Raw genomic sequence first — 20,873 nt, 5'->3', positions numbered from 1 at the left:
AAAAAAAAAGGAAAAAAAAAGTATATATATAACACACTAGAAAAAGGACTGGGGTAGGCAAATTACCCCAGAGGAATGGGGTTTGATCTGCAAAAGAGGATCAGCATCCTCAGTCTGAAGCACAATGAAAGAAATTTCCTTTGAATTACTGTTTCAGTGTTATCTCACACCAGTCAGATAAAAAATATAGAGAGATTGGGATAAAGTTGGATAAATTATGGTGAAAGAGGAGATTTTATGTATATATTGTGGACATGTCCAGTCATTAGAGAGTATAGGAATGCAATCTGTAAGCAAATATCACATATTGTTGGATATTTATTACCAAATGATACTTTGGTAGTCCTCCTGGAGATTCTTGCGGAAATGATCACACTGAAGGAAACGAACAATTAATCTCTCATCTGCTAGTAGCTGCTTGGCTACTGATAGTCTCTCCTTGGAAAAAACAAAAATAGTCCAACCATAGAGGAATGGTTCAAAAAATATGAGAGGTGGTTGTTATGAAAAATTAACACTAATTATGTACCCAGCAAAATAGAGAACAAATAGATACTTAGATATTTGTATACCTTTTTATTCAAGTACATTTATTCAGCTGCATAACACCCCCACCACACCTGTAATTTTTTTCAAATATTAAGATTTGGTAGACATGCCTGGTCCGTTAAATATGTGTCATCAGAGATTTCACTCAATTTAATAGTCATTAGGAACAGCATGTCATAGGTGTTGTAATGATACTCTGTAATATGGTAACACCATGTTAAATAGAGATATCTGATAACTACATTCCTGTATAATATATCTTTAAACAAAAGCTCACTATTGTAATGATTATTGTATTGTTTCTGATATTTACATGGAAAAGACTTGCAAACCTGTTAATACTTTCTAAATAAATAGTTTAGGTTTGTTTGACCTTTTTTTTTTTTAAACATTAGAAAGTCTTTATGCTTTAATTCCCTAAAGGTTTCAAAAGTGCCTAAATCCCAATAAAAATCAATTACATGCTCTGGAAAATTTTTATCCACATTCTCTCTTAACTCACACCAAGAAAATCCCATCACACCAAGATTATTATCCTGCAATTTGATCTGTATTTGAGGAGCTGCATTGACATCAGTGTAACTCCATGCATGTTTAACGGTCTGCCAATGCAGATCAGATTGCAGGTTAGGTATCTAGATTATTAAAATATATATTTAAAATGGTACAGTTTACAATTAAAAATTTAAAAATAGCCTCTAATACGGTGAAATATTGTACATTATCCTTTTAAAGGTTTTAGAGTAACAGCCGTGTTAGTCTGTATTCGCAAAAAGAAAAGGCGTACTTGTGGCACCTTAGAGACTAACCAATTTATTTGAGCATAAGCTTTCATGAGCTACAGCTCACTTCATCGGATGCATACTGTGGAAAGTATAGAAGATCTTTTATACACACAAAGCATGAAAAAATGGGTGTTTACCACTACAAAAGGTTTTCTCTCCCCCCACCCCACTGTCCTGCTGGTAATAGCTTATCTAAAGTGATCACTCTCCTTACAATGTGTATGATAATCAAGGTGGGCCATTTCCAGCACAAATCCAGGGTTTAACAAGAACGTCTGGGGGGGGGGGGGTGTTTGTAGGAAAAAACAAGGGGAAATAGGTTACCTTGCATAATGACTTAGCCATTCCCAGTCTCTATTCAAGCCTAATTTAATTGTATCCAATTTGCAAATGAATTCCAATTCAACAGTCTCTCGCTGGAGTCTGGTTTTGAAGTTTTTTTGTTGTAATATCGCAACTTTCATGTCTGTAATCGCGTGACCAGAGAGATTGAAGTGTTCTCCGACTGGTTTATGAATGTTATAATTCTTGACATCTGATTTGTGTCCATTTATTCTTTTACGTAGAGACTGTCCAGTCTGACCAGTGTACATGGCAGAGGGGCATTGCTGGCACATATCACATTGGTGGATGTGCAGGTGAATGAGCCTCTGATAGTGTGGCTGATGTGATTAGGCCCTGTGATGGTGTCCCCTGAATAGATATGTGGGCACAGTTGGCAACGGGCTTTGTTGCAAGGATAGGATCCTGGGTTAGTGGTTCTGTTGTGTGGTATGTGGTTGCTGGTGAGTATTCGCTTCAGGTTTGGGGGGCTGTCTGTAGGCAAGGACTGGCCTGTCTCCCAAGATTTGTGAGCGTGTTGGGTCATCCTTCAGGATAGGTTGTAGATCCTTAATAATGCGTTGGAGGAGTTTTAGTTGGGGGCTGAAGGTGACGGCTAGTGGCATTCTGTTATTTTCTTTGTTAGGCCTGTCCTGTAGTAGGTTACAGGACAGACCTAACAAAGAAAACAACAGAACGCCACTAGCCGTCACCTTCAGCCCCCAACTAAAACTCCTCCAACGCATTATTAAGGATCTATAACCTATCCTGAAGGATGACCCAACACGTTCACAAATCTTGGGAGACAGGCCAGTCCTTGCCTACAGACAGCCCCCCAAACCTGAAGCGAATACTCACCAGCAACCACATACCACACAACAGAACCACTAACCCAGGATCCTATCCTTGCAACAAAGCCCGTTGCCAACTGTGCCCACATATCTATTCAGGGGACACCATCACAGGGCCTAATCACATCAGCCACACTATCAGAGGCTCGTTCACCTGCACATCCACCAATGTGATATATGCCATCATGTGCCAGCAATGCCCCTCTGCCATGTACATTGGTCAAACTGGACAGTCTCTACGTAAAAGAATAAATGGACACAAATCAGATGTCAAGAATTATAACATTCATAAACCAGTCGGAGAACACTTCAATCTTTCTGGTCACGCGATTACAGACATGAAAGTTGCGATATTACAACAAAAAAACTTCAAAACCAGACTCCAGCGAGAAACTGTTAAATTGGAATTCATTTGCAAATTGGATACAATTAACTTAGCCACTCCCAGTCTCTATTCAAGCCTAAGTCATTATGCAAGGTAACCTATTTCCCCTTGTTTTTTCCTGCGCCTCCCTGCCCTCCTCAGACATTCTTGTTAAACCCTGGATTTGTGCTGGAAATGGCCCACCTTGATTATCATACACATTGTAAGGAGAGTGATCACTTTAGATAAGCTATTACCAGCAGGAGAGTGGGGTGGGGGGAGAGAAAACCTTTTGTAGTGGTAAACACCCATTTTTTCATGCTTTGTGTGTATAAAAGATCTTCTATACTTTCCACAGTATGCATCCTATGAAGTGAGCTGTAGCTCATGAAAGCTTATGCTCAAATAAATTGGTTAGTCTCTAAGGTGCCAGAAGTACTCCTTTTCTTTATCCTTTTAAACCTCACCATGAATAATTAATGGATGTTATTGTTATAGTAAATATGATATATTCAAATGTCACATTACTATTTCCCTAATGTGTTTTCTTTCTTTCTTTCTATGGGTAGTCTTAGTAAACAACTTTCTGAGTATGCCAACTGGAAAAATGTAGAAAAACCTTCTCCAAACAATACAAAAGGAATGTCTGTGTTTAGCAGTCCAGACAGGGTTGGAGATGTTGGTTTTGCTTTGGGTGCACCTGCTACAGATAAAGAAGGTAGGATTGTTAAAAAAATTCAATTAAATGAAGAGTCAATAACTATTTTACTCACACATGCCTTGTTAAAACTGTTTTTAATCATCCAGCGAAGGAAAGAGAGTGACCAACCTAGGAAGTTTTGTACTTCTCTCGTTAGTTGGCTATGGATCTCAGCAGATTCTTGTTGCATCTCCTGTGGCTGGTTGTGATCTGTCTGCCAAAGGATTCCAGCCTCCTCCCCACCAGATCTCACTAGGATATATACCTGTCATAAATATAAAGGGAAGGGTAAACCCCTTTGAAATCCCTCCTGGCCAGGGGAAAGCTCCTCTCACCTGTAAAGGGTTAAGAAGCTAAAGGTAACCTCGCTGGCACCTGACCAAAATGACCAATGAGGAGACAAGATACTTTCAAAAGCTGGGAGGAGGGAGAGAAACAAAGGGTCTGTCTCTGTCTGTATGCTGCTTCTTGCCAGGGACAGAACAGGAATGGAGTCTTAGAACTTTTAGTAAGTAATCTAGCTAGGTATGTGTTAGATTATGATTTCTTTAAATGGCTGAGAAAAGCATTGTGCTGAATAGAATAACTATTTCTGTCTGTGTATCTTTTTTGTAACTTAAGGTTTTGCCTAGAGGGGTTCTCTATGTTTTTGAATCTAATTACCCTGTAAGATATCTACCATCCTGATTTTACAGGGGGGATTTCTTTATTTCTATTTACTTCTATTTTTTATTAAAAGTCTTCTTGTAAAAAACTGAATGCTTTTTCATTGTTCTCAGATCCAAGGGTTTGGGTCTGTGGTCACCTATGCAAATTGGTGAGGCTTTTTATCCAACATTTCCCAGGAAAGGGGGGGTGCAAGTGTTGGGAGGATTGTTCATTGTTCTTAAGATCCAAGGGTCTGGGTCTGTAGTCACCTAGGCAAATTGGTGAGGCTTTTTATCAAACCTTATCCAGGAAGTGGGGTGCAAGGTTTTGGGAAGTATTTTGGGGGGAAGGACGTGTCCAAACAGCTCTTCCCCAGTAACCAGTATTAGTTTGGTGGTGGTAGCGGCCAGTCCAAGGACAACGGGTGGAATATTTTGTACCTTGGGGAAGTTTTGACCTAAGCTGGTAAAGATAAGCTTAGGAGGTTTTTCATGCAGGTCCCCACATCTGTACCCTAGAGTTCAGAGTGGGGGAGGAACCTTGACAATACCAAAAAATACTGCTGTTTAAAAAAAAATGCGAACTGAAATATTATATTTGTTCAGGCAAGTAATTTTTCCTGCTGCCTATTCACTTCTGATGTGGTGAATCCGCTTACAGGAAACTGCAGATTAATCCATACTTTAAGTCAAGCGATTTCTTCTTTCTGCAGTAAGGAAGTGATAAATAATTCAGTATAAGAACACATGGCTCTATATTTGGCTTCCACTGAATTTGTGTGTGCGTATATATGTGCAACCTTAAGTAGGATGTTTAAAATAGAAAGAGTGGGTTAACTTTTATTTGTCACCTTCAGTCACAGTTTTCTGTTTCTGTCATAACTAAGCTGTTGTGAGGTTTTTATGATATTGCAAAGTATTATGGCTTTGTGTAAACAAACTCATAAACAGCAAAAATACATTTTCTGTGTATACTTATGTCCTTTAAAATAATTAGGTACATTGTTGGATAGAGCTTTGCTTTGTTTTTGATTCTTACATATCATTTTGTAAACTAATGTTTAATTTAGTCAAGTAATGCACTGAGTAGAAACACAAATTATGAATAGTTACATGATCAGGAAATTATATTAAATATCTTTATATGGCAAAAGAATTTATTAAGGAATTTACAAAATCTAATCTACAGCTACAAGCCTCTCACGCACTAGAAATAGATTCCATAAACAAAACTTATTTTCCCACCTTGAAATCCTCCTTTTCCATGTAAAGTACAAGCAATATAAATCACTCAGGTTTATTATTTTAAATTAAGATTTCATATTGTTAATGATATTAATACATAATCTGTAAATGTAATAATGTGGTGAGTGGACAGAGCTGATATCATTCAAATGCAGCAAATCACACAATTTTTGAAAATTTTGAGGAAGTGTGTGAGCAAAGCAAAACACAACAGGGTCACCCTTGCTCTCCTTTTTCCTTCCCAAAAGACTAAACCAAATTTAGGGCCAAATCTTGTTCCAGGCCTGCTCAGTGGCATAGAGCTGAACTCCTTGATCCTGCCTGATTCTGTATGTGGAGTACTATGTGTGCTGGTATCTTGAAGAATTAAATCTTGTGTTTACGGGCTCCACACACCACCCACACACAAATCAAATTGTAGCTCCCTCCCAAAAGACTGTGACGTGGCTCCTGACCTTGAGGGTTTGACGGCAAAAAGCAGTGCACATGCCTACTGATCCTGTAGTGACAGGTCTCATGGCTGACAGTCACACATGGAGTTTGTGTGGCTCAAAGAACAGTACCATCTTATAGTTCGAAAATGGAGCTACTGGCTGGGAGGAAAGGGTGAACAATTGGGCCAAATAACACCTCCATCTCCTGGGCAATTATTGTCATCTGTGGAACCACCTGGTATTGCTGTTACAGATAAACAGAACATGAGTGAAGACTTATCGAACTGTACATACCTGAATAAAAACATTACAGCTGAGAGAAAAAGGCTCAGGGAAGAATATACCATCCCCCCAATTTCCTGAGCCCAGGTCTCAAAGGTTCTTTTTTCTTCTTTGGTTGTGATGGCACTTAAATAATCTCCCTGGACCACTTCTCTCCTAATGTTGGATCTCTGAAGTGGTTAGTGCAGGTGTGTGATGGCACTGACCTGTGCAGACGCAGAAGGGTTGTCTGGAGATGTGAAGTTTATTTGAGTTCTTGGGCTCCTGAGCAGCTCTGGCAATTGTGACTGGAAAACAGGCATGGATCCTGTTCTGCTTACTCAGGATCATTCACACTGTTGCAAAGCCAGAATAATCAGGAATTGGGATCTAACATGCTTCCTATAAGAGATTGGAATTTGGCTTTTGAAGTCTTTTCAATGAAAATAAAAGGAGGTAATTTCACCATTTGTCCTTAGTGGAGAATATGCTATTAGATCAGCAGTTTGTCATATTCTTGTATATGCAGGAAATCTCACGGTCCATTTTGGTCAATTTCACTGTCATAGGATTTAAAAAATCATAAATTTCATAATTTCAGCTATTTCAATCTGAAATTTCAAGGTGTGGTAAGTGTAGAGGTCCTGACCCAAAAAGGAGTTTTGGAGGAGTCGCAAGGTTATTATAGTTGGGGTTGCAGTACTGCTTCCCTTACTTCTGCACTGGCGGTGGTGCTGCCTTCAGAGCTGGGCAGCTGGAAACCGGTGGCTGCTGGCGGGTATCCTAGCTCTGAAGGTAGAGTTGCTGCCTGCAGCAGCAGTGCAGAGGTAAGAATGGCATGGTATGGTATTGCCACCCTTACTTCTGCGCTGCTGCCTGCAGAGCTGGGGCCTCAGTCAGCAGCCACCGCTCTCTGGCCACCCAGCTCTGAAGGCAGTGCAGAAGTAAGGGTGGCAATACTGCGACCTCCGTAAAATAACCTTGCGACCCTCCTGCAACTCCCTTTTGGATCTGGACTCCCAATTTGAGAAACACTGGTTTTCCCCCATGAAATCTGTATAGTATTGGGAAAAAGCACACAAACGACCGGATTTCACTGGAGGAGACCAGATTTCATGGTCTGTGATGCGTTTTTCATGGCCATGAATTTGTTAGGGCCTTACTCATTAGCCATTCTGAGGCTGCTGTGTTTCAAGCACCAAGTCTTTATTGTAGTGAAGGGCTGTGATTCTCTCTTCCTTGTTTCTTCTTTCTTTGCCTTTCTCTGTTTGCAAACAGTTGTTAGTAATGAATAAAGAAAGTTTCTTTAAAGAAACACTTTGCAGGATTCCTTATCTCAGGGCTGATAAACCTCCCCTTTCTCTTAAGGTTTTTTTGGCCTTTGTAGGTTGGATCAGGAGCTAGGTCCTTACTAGCTGTTGAGCACCACCCTCTACCTACTTTAAATAAAAGAAAAGGAATACTTGTGGCACCTTAGAGACTAACCAATTTATTTGAGCATAAGCTTTCGTGAGCTACAGCTCACTTCATCGGATGCACTATGTCGCAAGGTTATTTTAGGGCACTATGCATCCGATGAAGTGAGCTGTAGCTCACGAAAGCTTATGCTCAAATAAATTGGTTAGTCTCTAAGGTGCCACAAGTACTCCTTTTCTTTTTGCGAATACAGACTAACACGGCTGTTACTCTGAAACCTACTTTAAATACTGTTCTAAAAACAGCCATGTAGGTTTTTTTGACCAAGTTTGTCAGAGGAGCTCCCCACAGGAGTTTGCTTCATCAGCTGTTGTTCTGTCTCTTTTCTGGATCCCAATGATGCCTCATTGTTGTATCCCTTCTTATCTACACCCTGCTTTCCAGCTGGGTCTGGTCAGGTGTCTAGGTGGTGTTTCAACACCTACCTTTTTTAAGTGCCTGCTTTCTTGCATAGATGTCATTAGTCTTAAGACAAGGAGAGCTCTGAGCATACAATATACCTGAAAATCAACCATACGTATCTCAAGTTGGGCATTTAAGAACTGAAGTACCCCAAATTAGTGAACACTTAAAACAGTTTGGGCCTTAACTTTGTACATCATGGTCATTCTCATTTGTAAGGTAAGGGAAAATGATAATCAAAACATAAATTGGACAAAATGGTTAAAAAAAATTACATTTTTCCCCAACCAGCTCACACATTTTTAAACTTCTTTAAGGTCCAGAAACTGCACTATACTGGCAAGCCAGCACAAGTGGTTGTAGGATCAGAAAACTTCCTTTTTATTTTCCTGGACAGATGACCTTAATTAAAAGCAATAAAACGGAATGAGATTTTAATATTTCTCTTTAAGAGCTATACTCTGTAAAATATGTGGAAAGTAGAGTGGCTGTAGTTTAATTAAAAGATTTTGTGGGGGAAGAAAGCATATTAGGAATTAGAGAAAAAATTGATGAGGTTCAAAGACCAAAAAATGCCCTTGCATGCCACTTTATTTCCTTACATTCTTCTACCCTTTTGCCCTTCTTGTTGGAAAAGATGTTCAGAAAACTTGAAATTCTTTTTGCATTTTAACATGTCTGTTTTAATGTTTTAAATTTTTATCAAAACAGTTCTTAAATGTACTGTTTTGATTCATCATTGCCAGATTCAGTAAAAACTCCATTTGGGCAGAAAAATATTTGATTAGAATACAAACCGTGTACAGGTCATGACAAATTTTGCTAATTTTTAATATTTTGTAATGTAAATTAAGCTAATGTTTTACAAATTGTGATTGATTAGGCACTACTTTATCTCAGAGCCAGTAAACATTATTAATTTTGTTTATTTTTGGGATCCCTAATGTGTACCAAATTCACGGCTGTGAAAAATGCATCACAACTGTGAAATCTGGTCTCCCCTGTGAAATCTGGTCTTTATTATACAGATTTAATGGGGAAGACCAACGTTTCTCAAATTGGGGGTCCCAACCCAAAAGAGGGTCATGGGCGGTGTGGGTTGCAATGTTATTGTAGTGGGGATGCAGTATTGCCACCCTTCCTTCTGCACTGCCTTCAGAGCTGGGAGGCCAGAGAGTGGCTGCTGGCCAGGCATCCAGCTCTGAATGCTGCATGCTGCCAGCAGCAGCACAGAAGTAAAGAGTGGCAGGGTCATACCATGCTACCCTTTACTTCTGCGCTGCTGCCATCAGAGTTGGGTCAGCACTCCCACAGTTACAACACCGTGAAATTTCAGATTTAAATATCAGAAAACATGAAATTTATGATTTTTAAAATCCTATGACTGAAATTGACCAAAAGGGCTGTGTATTTGGTAGGGCCCTATTAATGTCCCTTATTTTTTCCTTATTTAACTGTTTAGTCTCTTTTAAAAAGTCTTTAAAAGACTGTCAAGTAGATTAGTCACAAGATAATTACCAGATTCTAAATTCAAAGTTCACTGCTCTGTCAAAGAAAAAATATAACTTTGAAAGGGCATCATGTTTATAGTGCTTGCCAAATAGCATGGTCATGTTCCCCTGCTATATCTGCAACTGCAGTTACGGTAATTGATGAAGTAACTAACGTTGGCCAGTTTTCCCTTTCCGTGGGAAAACCCACTGCAGAGGCATGGGGAAGAAAGGCCTGTGAGGGAACCTGGTGGTGTTTCTTCTGAATTTCATCTGCCCGCACCTCCCCACTCATGAGACGTTCAGTCCATGGTTTCCCCTCAGGTTTGCGTAGACCTTGGGGTTGTAGCAGAGTCATAGGGTCTTTTGTGTGGAAGTGCAGAGCCCCTGCGTTGGCTCTGGGATAGTTGCCTCATTCTGATTTCTGCTTATGGCTACCTCTGGAGTTTTTTCCACAGCATGGAGCATTCTCAGAAAACTAATATAGCTCCAGTATGAATTACTTTTTTCAGACTAATTCCTGTGAAATTGGAGGTCAATGTGTGTCCTGCCCCTGTCCCCACCACACCTCTCCACACACTGTTCACTCTTCCCACTTGTGGGTCTGGAGTAGGAGGAATTCTCTCACCATTTTCACATGGGTCATGGACCAATATATGTAAAGAGGATCCCCTCCAGGCCCAGATTTAGGACAATAGGTAGGTTTTTTTATTATTTCAGGAGTGCACAAATAAGAGACGCTATTTTAAGGTGAGCTGCCTTAAAGCTACAACTTTATTAGCAAGTATTAGAAACATACTTAACCATGCCTATGGGGAACTGGTCTCAAACCATGTCACAACTAGAGAATGTGCCCTGATCCAAAGTGCCGGAGACCTATGCATGGGATCCTCTGGACTATGGAGCTCACATATTTAGCTTGCTGGCACAGACACATCAGCAGCTTTGGAGCACAGTATTTGTGAAGGGAATTTAGGCCCTCCAGCAGGCAAACTTTATTGTACTGCACTGATGGTTTCCCTGCATTCCATGTATATGGTGAAAATAAACATACCTGCAGTACAAGGAATGGGTGCTTATAGAAACATAATAAAATAGTTTGTGACAGACTAGAATCACATGAGTTCAGGGAGGCAGGGATTAGAGATTGCCAGTAAAGTACAGATCCTGATAAGGAAATGTTTTTGTTTTAATATTGAATTGAGGGTATTTCAGATTATGGAGAATAAGATGAAAATTAAACTTATTGGCACGGTATTAAGAGTCTAAACAAGTAGCATTTCTTGTTTGTTTTCAGCACTATCATAATTGCTCAATAGATTAATAACAGTCAGTAGTTGTGTATTTCTTTGTTTCATCTTCATATATGTATGTTTCTGCTTTACAACTTTATTTTCTGATTTCATTGTTTCATCTGTCCTTTCCATGCCTTTCCCTAAATGGAAATAGAAATGCAACAGTCTCCCAGCCAGACATCAAGAACAAGAGATTCAGGGAAAGGTATTCCATACAATAAGACTTCCAATGTGAAAATACCAAATTCAAGTGTTTATACATGTTTGATGGTTATTATTTTTGTGTGAATTCAAAAGTCCTTTAATGGCTTGATTTTACTTTTTAAATTGTTTTTTGTGGTGGTGATGTTATAGCTTTTGTTGTTTTGCAAATATTTAAGAACTAATTAGTCAGTTCTGGCATTCGTCATGTAAGAGTGCAGAATGTTGTGTGTTAATGTGTGTTGTAGCGTGACATTAAGTAATAGGGTGTTCTTATTTACACCTATTAATTTGATATTACTACAAACTTGAGATGGGCCTGAGTCAAAACAGTGGATATGAGCAACCCTCAAATACAGTTTGGATTTAGATCAAACACTTTATGGCTGGTCCAAACCAAATGCAAGGGTGTCTGAAACACCCAAAACTTGCAGCATGAATTTGTTTCTTATCTTCTAAAGAAAAATCATAATTCATTATTGTTGTAAAATATGTAACAATTATAGGTAACCATCAAGAATTGAGAACATTTTCAATTTAAATAAATGGATTGCAACAATAATAATAGACTCCCAACAGAAGTGGAACCCATTAGTCAAGACTTTCTACTTCATAGCTGCCCTTTCTCCTTCAATAAAGAGACAAATTGGTTAAAAATACATAATTTATGGGAATTCGTGCAAAATCAGGATTTTTTGTTTGTGTGTACTATAATCTTTTGGAAAAAACAATCAAAAATTAAATTTTCTCTGTCATTTTAAAAAAATATTTTGTTTTTGAAGTCAACTTTTGTAAATAAAACTTCTGATTTTTTTAAAGGCATAATGTGACTAAAAGACTGATCAAAATTGCAGTGCAAAAAAGAAACATTTTTAAGAACAACCAACAAACTACATTATAGGTTTCAGGGTAGCAGCCGTGTTAGTCTGTATCCGCAAAAAAAACCAGGAGTCCTTGTGGCACCTTAGAGACTAACACATTTATTAGAGCATAAACTCTTTTGGGCTACAGCCCACTTCAGCAGATGCACTGAATGGAACATATAGTAAGAAGATAGATAGATAGATAGATATACACACACACACACACACACACATACAGAGAAGGTGGAAGTTACCATACAAACTGTGAGAGGCTAATTAATTAAGATGAGCTATTATCAGCAGGAGAAAAAAACTTTTGTAGTGATAATCAAGATGGCCCATTTAGACAGTTGACAAGAAGGTGTGAGGATACTTAACATGGGGAAATAGATTCAATATGTGTAATGACCCAGCCACTCCCAGTGTCTATTCAAACCCAAGTTCATGGTATCTAGTTTGCATATTAATTCAAGCTCAGCAGTTTCTCGTTGGAGTCTGTTTTTGAAGCTTTTCTGTTGCAGAATTGCCACCCTTAAGTCTTCTACTGAGTGGCCAGAGAGGTTGAAGTGTTCTTCTACTGGTTTTTGAATGTTATCGTTTCTGATGTCAGATTTGTGTCCATTTATTCTTTTGCGTAGAGACTGTCTGGTTTGGCCAATGTACATGGCAGAAAGGCATTGCTGGCACATGATGGCATATATCACATTGGTAGATGTGCAGGTGAACGAGTCCCTGATGGCGTGGCTAATGTGATTAGGTCCTATGATGGTGTCACTTGAATAAATATGTGGACAGAGTTGGCATCGGGCTTTGTTGCAAGGATAGGTTCCTGGGTTAGTGTTTTTGTTGTGTGGTGTGTGGTTGCTGGAGAGTATTTGCTTCAGGTTGGGGGGCTGTCTGTAAGCGAGGACTGGTCTGTCTCCCAAGATCTGTGAGAGTGAGGGATCATTTTACAGGATAGGTTGTAGATCTTTGATGAAGCGCTGGAGAGGTTTTAGTTGGGGGCTGAAGGTGACAGCTTGTGGCGTTCTGTTATTTTCTTTGTTGGGCCTGTCCTGTAGTAGGTGACTTCTGGGTACTCTTCTGGCTCTGTCAATCTGTTTTTTCACTTCAGCAGGTGGGTATTGTAGTTTTAAGAATGCTTGATAGAGATCTTTTAGGTATTTGTCTCTGTCTGAGGGATTGGAGCAAATGCGGTTGTATCTTAGAGCTTGGCTGTAGACAATGGATCGTGTGGTATGTCCTGGATGGAAGCTGGAGGCATGTAGATAAGTATAGCGGTCAGTAGGTTTCCAGTATAGGGTGGTGGTTATGTGACCATCGCTTATTAGCACAGTAGTGTCCAGGAAATGGACCGCTTGTGTGGATTGGTCTAGGCTGAGGTTGATGGTGGGATGGAAATTGTTGAAATCGTGGTGGAATTCCTCAAGGGCTTCTTTTCCATGGGTCCAGATGATGAAGATGTCATCAATGTAGTGCAAGTAGAGTAGGGGCATTAGGGGATGAGAGCTAAGGAAGCGTCGTTCTAAGTCATCCATAAAAATGTTGGCATACTGTGGGGCCATGCGGGTACCCATGGCAGTACCGCTGACTGGAAGGTATATATTGTCCCCAAATGTGAAATAGTTGTGGTTGAGTACAAAGTCACAAAGTTCAGCCACCAGGTTTACTGTGACATTATCGGGGATACCGTTCCTGATAGCTTGTAATCCATCTTTGTGTGGAATGTTGGCGTAGAGGGCTTCTACATCCATAGTGGCCAGGATGGTGTTTTCTGGAAGATCACCAATGGATTGTAGTTTCCTCAGGAAGTCAGTGGTGTCTCGAAGATAGCTGGGAGTGCTGGTAGTGTAGAGCCTGAGGAAAGAGTCCACTTAGCCAGACAATCCTGCTGTTAGAGTGCCAATGCCTGAGATGATGGGGCGTCCACGATTTCCAGGTTTATGGATCTTGGGTAGCAAATAGAATACCCCTGGTCGGGGTTCTAGGGGTGTGTATGTGCGGATTTGATCTTGTGCTTTTTCAGGGAGTTTCTTGAGCAGATGGTGTAGTTTCTTTTGGTAATCCTCAGTCGGATCAGAGGATAATGGTCTGTAGAATGTGGAGTTAGAGAGCTGCCTAGCAGCCTCTTGTTCATATTCCAACTTATTCATGATGACGACAGCACTTCCTTTGTCGGCCTTTTTGGTTATGATGTCAGAGTTGTTCCTGAGGCTGTGGATGGCATTGTGTTCAGCACGACTGAGGTTATGGGGCAAGTGATGCTGCTTTTCCACAATTTCAGCCTCTGCACGTCGACGGAAGCAATCTGTGTAGAAGTCCAGAATGTTGTTTCGACCTTCAGGAGGAGTCCACCTAGAATCCTTCTTTTTGTAGTGTTGGTAGGAAGGGGTTAGTGGGTTAGTATGTTGTTCAGAGGTGTGTTGGAAATATTCTTTGAGTCGGAGACGTCGAAAGTAGGATTCTAGGTCACCACAGAACTGTATCATGTTCGTGGGCCTGGAGGGACAAAAGGAGAGGCCCTGAGATAGGACAGACTCTTCTGCCGCGTTAAGAGTATAGTATTTTTATAATAAAAATATTTTTAAAATGGAAAAAAAAATTTGGGGAAATGATTGTTTTTGAGAGTTACTCTTTTGGAGAAAAGGTCAAAATTCATTAAAAATATTTGCACTTACCTCTTATTCTTATTCTTGCTAATCAGAATTTTTTCAGTGTTTCATCTATGCCCAGAGTTGAAGTTACAACCATTCAGGCCTGTCGAGCAAAAATGACACAGTAGGTGCAAAGAGTAAGGCAAAATATGAAACTTCTGCTCAGATTATGAAAAAATAATCATCAGTGTACCAGCATTCTGGAGTTATGAAGAATATAATTACTGTCCTAGTAAAACAAGTTTATTTGTATTTTGTTTGGTTGTTTGTAGAACAGAGGACATGTATGCCTTGAGATGAACTTGGCCTATGCTTAAGTAACTAACATGTTGCTGTTAATTTTCAGTTTCCTGACTTTATTATGTTTATATCAGTCTTTTGTTTAAGACTATTAATTGTGCTTTGCTATTTGATTTCCATGTTAAGAAGTTTAAAAAAAATTCTTCATGGAAAGTCACAAAAGGCATATTAATTTTGTCTTTTAAAATAAGAATTACATGAGTTAATGCACAATGATATATCAAAAATCAATTTTTCTGAACATAGAACTGTATTTATTTTCTGATCCTGGAAATTCCAGAGCTCCCTCAAATCTCATTAAAGTCAGTGGTGTTGGGGAATCTCAACCATTTTCATTCTAATTACAATGTCTTGGATATCACACTATGATAAAGTCCCAAATCCTGCACACATGTAACTATGTTCTTAGTTTTATGAACAGTGTGTAGTTCCATTTATTTCTATTCGACTACTTGCAATTTGTAAAGTTAAGCACGTCTAAAATCTTCAGAGAGTCATTGCTGACTAATCTGGGCCCAATCTTTGGGTGTGCTAGAGCTGGCCTCGGAATAGCTGGGAATGGGGACGCATAAGTGGTTTTCCACCATCTTTTGGCCTCCCCAGTCCTGGGGGAAACATGGATCTAGTTTGGCCACTGATACATGTTACTGCTCTTCCACTAGCGAAGTGTGGTTCAGTGCAGCATGCTCTACTCACATCCTTTCTGTCCCTGTAATGCTCCTTACTCAGAGGGGTCAAGAGTGGGTGATGTAGAGCAGGCCCAATCAGCTTTACACCACCTGGCAATTTCCCTACACAAGGGTACTGCTCTCCATTCCCTATGCATTACCAGAGTAATGCAGAGAAGAGAGTGGTGCTGCGGACATAGTCCAGCATATGTCAATGTATAGCCCATACTGTAAATATAAAAAAGATAAGTTTCTATTTATATGAATTGCCCACAATTCCAAATTTTATAATCTTAGCAGTTTTACTTCCCTTTCACCACATCATGCCCACCAAAAATGATTAACTATGTTCCAATTGTTTGGAACTTAGTTTCATTTTTAAATTGTATGTCATATTTTGAACATAAGTACAAAAGTGCTTACCAAACTGAAGACCTTATTTGTTTCATCCTTTGAACATACAGATTTTTTCAACTGATAATAGAAAATGTATTTACATTCATACTACCCTTGATTAACATGTCTATACTAAGTTTCAGCCTTGAATTACTTGTCGGTTTGCTCATGCTAAATATTTTTACTTACCTTTGGCAGCTTCCAAGTCTTTTGCTTTTAATGCTAAAATTATTAATTTCTTTTTTATTTTAATCAATATTTGAACAGTTATAGATGACCTTTCCCAAGGAGATTCAGTAAGGTAAGATTTAAAAAAAAATAACATATTTTAGCAAATCGTAGAGAGAGAGCGCGCACCACTTATTATTGTCTTATGTTTTTGTTATTTAAGAAGCTCTAAAAAAGATGAAGGGGATGACAGCTGGCTTACATCAGAGGAGGAAGAACTAGATTTTACGCCTAAGGTATCATACTCTTATGGAAAAATATTTCCTAGATATAAGAGGAAGCATATATCCTTTTTTTTTTTTTCTTTTAACATTTGGGAGATTTTAGCAAAGATTATTTTTTTGCTGTGATTGAGAGACTTTACTTCTAGTCAGCCATAGTGCAAGTTTTCCCAAAATACAAATGCAGCTGACCTGATCTTCACCCTTTCCATTCCCACCTTGAGCCCCTTCTAAAAAGACTTTTAGTTGTGGCAGAGTGTATGAAGATTTTATGATTTGGATAAATATTCAGTAGATGATGAGATAAAGACCACCTCATATACTGTACTTATTTCTGCTCATTTAAACCAGGGTTTCAAGAGAATAAAGGTAGTTCTTTAAACCATACAATTACCTCTACTCCCTTCCAGAATTAAGAATTTGATCTTGAACTGTAGTACTTTTATGACAGGGTAACAGTGCATTAAAATGAAATTATTTATTTGCCTGTTGTTCTTTCCATCAGACATTTCTTGTACACAGTTCCACTTAAATGCTTCACCATGTTGACTGGTTCCCATTTCCTCAGCAACAAATTAATTGTTCCTCAAGTGGGCTCTGTCGATTACTCACTGAAGTGGTTCTACCTTCTACTTTGTTGTTATATTGCTCATGCTAACCTCGGGGTACTTAAATGTCCTCTTTCCTGGTGCTCTGATCATGTTCTTCCACCCCACTCCTAAAATACTTTTACTGGCTTTCTGATGATTTATCAGCTTCAAACTCCATTACTTCAACTTTAAGCATTTACACAGCTCGCCTTGCTTGCTTCTCGGCTCTCATTTCCTCTATAGTCCCACTCTTCGCCTTACTCTCTGCACACTCCTGCTGCTTCCATATTGTCTTTGTTTCTCCCTCTGTGACTCCCACTGTTTTTCTCATTGTCTTCCAACTTGGAATAGCCTCTTTTCTATGTAGCTAGCTATTTTCAAATCTCATTCAAACTTCCAGTCCCTTCTAAAATCTAATTTCTTCTGGTTAGTCTCTAATTTATAATCTTGAGATTGGTTTTGTCTATTACAGGGGTGGGAAAACTATGGCCCGCGGGCCAAAATGTTTTTATCTGGCCCTTAAGGTCCAGCCAGGGAGTGGGGTCTGGGGCTTGCCCCACTCTGGCACTCCAGCCAGGGAGCAGGGTTGGGGGTTGGCTCCACGCGGCTCTGAGAAGCAGCGGCAATGCAGCATGTCCCCCCTCCGGCTCCTACACGTAGGGGCAGCCAGGGAGGTCAGTGCACTGCCACGGCCCCAAGTGCCACCCCCGCAGCTCCCATTGGCCGGGAACCACAGCCAATGGGAGCTGCAGGGGAGGCACCTGCAGACGGGGCAGTGCGCAGAGCCCCTGGCCACACCTCTGCGTAGGAGCCAGAGGAGGAACATACCACTGCTTCCGGGAGCTACTTGAGGTAAGTGCCGCCTAGAGACTGCGCCCCAACCTCCTCCCCCTGCCCCAGGCCTGATTCCCCTCCCACCTTCCGAACACCTCAGTCTCAGACCAGAGCACACTCCTGCACCCCAAACCTCTCATCCCCAGCCCCATCCCCCATATCTTAGCCCCCTGCCCCAGCCCGGAGCCCCCTCCCACACCTGAACTCTTCATTTCTGGCCCCAGCGCGGAGCCCTCACCACCTCCCGTACCCCAAACCCAATTTTGTGAGCACTCATGGCCCGCCATACAATTTCCATATCCAGATGTGGCCCTCAGGCCAAAAAGTTTGCCCACCCCTGGTCTATTACCACACACATACTTGGTGATTTTGTTTTTAAAAGGGAGAAAATATGAAAGTGAAACAACTAGTCAGTTGTCTTTGAAGAATGTTACTCATTCATAAGCAGTATTCTTTCCCCCCTTGTTTCCTATCTCTCTTCCTTTTCCTCACCTCAGAGGTCTGCTGTCACTTTGTCACAGAGACCCCCTTGGGACTGCCACCTGATGTGCTGAGACTACCTCTAAGCCCATTCTCCCTGCCAGTTTGAGACTTCAAAACCCTGCCTTGTTGAGCCAGACACGCTAGCATGCTGCAAACACAGGTCTGAAGCACGTCCCCCAAAGCCGCAGACTTAACTGAGAACGGCTTAGCAAATGCTCCCGTCTCTAGCACCCAGACACCCAGCTCCCAATGGGATCCAAACCCCAAAGAAATCTGTTTTACTCTGTATAAAGCTTATACAGGGTAAACTTATAAATTGTTCTCCTTCTATCACACTGATAAAGAGATATGCACAGCTGTTTGCTCCCCCAGGTATTGATTACTTACTCTGGGTTAATTAATAAGCAAAAGTGATTTTATTAAATATAAAAGTAGGATTTAAGTGGTTCCAAGTAATAACAGACAGAACAAGGTAAGTTACCATGCAAAATAAAACAAAAACACACAAGTCTAAGACTAATACAGAAGGAAACTCACCCTCAGAGATGTTCCAATAAGCTTCTTTCACAGACTGGACTCCTTCCTAGTCTGGGTCCAGCAATCACTTACACCCTGTAGTTGTCCTTTGTTCCAGTTTCTTTCAAGCATCAGTTTGGGGTGGAGAGGCCATCTGTTAAGCGAGCTGAAGACAAAATGGAGGGGTTTTCAGAGCCTTTTATATTCTCTCTCTTGTGGGCGGAAACCCCTTTGTTCTTCTGTGCAAAATCACAGCAACAAGATGGAGTTTGTCGCCACCTGGGCAAGTCACATGTCTATGAGTGATTCAGTTTTTTGTAGGCTGACACCATTGTTTACATGTTAGTTTGAACGTTCCCAGAAAAGCTCAGATGTGGACTGGCATCTCCCAAAGTCCATTGTCAGTTAAGTGTTTTTTGATAGGACTATTCTCAGTAAGTGCCCATTCTCAAGAAGCTGACCAAATGCTTCACTGAGGCTACTTAGAATCAAAAACATTGAGATAGAAGGACATAGCCAATATTCATAACATCAAATACAAAAATGATACACACATACAGAGAGCATAATTATAACCAGCAAACTACAACCTTTCCGTAGACACCACACTTGACCTCCTCTGTACAAGACCTGGTGCCACCATAGGACCCTGGTTGCAACAATGATCTATACCGTCACAGTTCATGTCATTAATGTCACACCTACATTCTCATTGCTGTTGATACAAGAGTCTTTTTCTCTGCAGTTCTCACTATGCGGAACAATTTTCCGATATCCTTCAGCCTCATTAACAATCCATTTCATTCCCCTATATGCTATAAAAAAGAAATTATAAATGCAGAGAAATTTTACTTAGTTTTAACTGAAAATATACTCTTCTGTTTTTTGATGAGCACTGAGATATTTGCCTAGGCTGAAATCATTCAGTCTAGGCAAAAATTCTGATTATAGCAGTCTAAAAATCTTTATTAATCTTGTATGGATCATACAATCTATTTTCATGAGGCAAGAAAGCACTTCCAGAAATATCCAAACTTAGCAAAAATTGTGGTCTTAGAGAATTTAATTTTACAGTACATGTTAAACAAAAAGGAAATAGTTCTTCCATTGACCAAGTCACATTTACATTGAGGTTTGGGTTGACTTACCAGTGGTGTTCAGGAGTGTGAATTTTACGCACCCAAAGTAGCTAGGTCGATCTACAGTTTAAGTGAAAACCAGGCATCATATTCCAATAAAGAAGGACTGGGAAAACTACACCATGGATTTTGAAATATATTTAATATTCATTTTTATAACTCTTCTGTGTTGTAGAAAATAGTTTATATTTGAACAAAACCTATTATCTGTCTCTTCCAATCTGGGATCCTTCTGTAAATTCAACATGCTGAATTTTTTGAGTCATATTTTTTTTTATGTCCAGTATCTAAAAGGTCATGAAGTTTGACTTAAGTATTCATTTATAGAGTTAGGCAGGAGGAGAAGATGGACTATTATTCAAACACAGAGTCTTCAAAAAGAGAAAAGGGGATATTGGGATTGTTTAGTCTGCGGAAGAGAAGAATGAGGGGGGATTTGATAGCTGCTTTCAACTACCTGAACGGGGGTTCCAAAGAGGATGGATCTAGACTGTTCTCAGTGGTAGCAGATGACAGAACAAGGAGTAATGGTCTCAAGTTGCAGTGGGGGAGGTTTAGGTTGGATATTAGGAAAAACTTTTTCACTCGGAGGGTGGTGAAACACTGGAATGCGTTACCGAGGGAGGTGGTGGAATCTCCTTTCTTAGAAGTTTTTAAGGTCAGGCTTGACAAAGCCCTGGCTGGGATGATTTAGTTGGGGCTTGGCCCTGCTTTGAGCAGGGGGTTGGACTAGATGACCTCCTGAGGTCCCTTCCAACTCTGATATTCTATGATTCTATGACCCAGAGTAGTGGGTGGGCCCAGGTTCCCACCCCCCTCCCCCGACCACCACCAATGAGGAATTGGCCAGACAGTGGGCTGCAGTTGCCACTGAGGGAAGTGGCTGGACAGTGCACTGCAGTTCCCCTGGAAGGGGGGAGAACAGAGCATGACACAGCCAGAGGGCTGTGCCATGAAGAC

At 40.3% G+C, this 20,873-nt stretch overlaps 1 protein-coding gene across 11 annotated transcripts in view; it reads left to right on the top strand.

Moving 5' to 3' along the window:
* Positions 1-20,873, top strand: part of ANKRD26 (ankyrin repeat domain containing 26) — a 195,351-nt gene that overhangs the window by 26,210 nt on the left and 148,268 nt on the right. For 10 of the 11 annotated variants that reach the window (XM_048836169.2, XM_048836165.2, XM_048836163.2 and 7 more), the window contains exons 6-9: positions 3,440-3,588; positions 10,975-11,025; positions 16,170-16,203; positions 16,294-16,366. In XM_048836169.2, the coding sequence (XP_048692126.2) occupies positions 3,440-3,588; positions 10,975-11,025; positions 16,170-16,203; positions 16,294-16,366 (307 nt within the window). The remainder of the gene's footprint in view (positions 1-3,439; positions 3,589-10,974; positions 11,026-16,169; positions 16,204-16,293; positions 16,367-20,873) is intronic. The other variant, XM_048836164.2, reaches the window with a different exon arrangement.

The sequence above is a fragment of the Caretta caretta genome, chromosome 1, assembly GCF_965140235.1.
Source record: "Caretta caretta isolate rCarCar2 chromosome 1, rCarCar1.hap1, whole genome shotgun sequence".
NCBI lineage: Eukaryota > Metazoa > Chordata > Testudines > Cheloniidae > Caretta > Caretta caretta.
The sequence above is the reverse complement of the archived record's forward strand: the minus strand, read 5'-3'. Positions and strand labels throughout refer to the sequence as shown.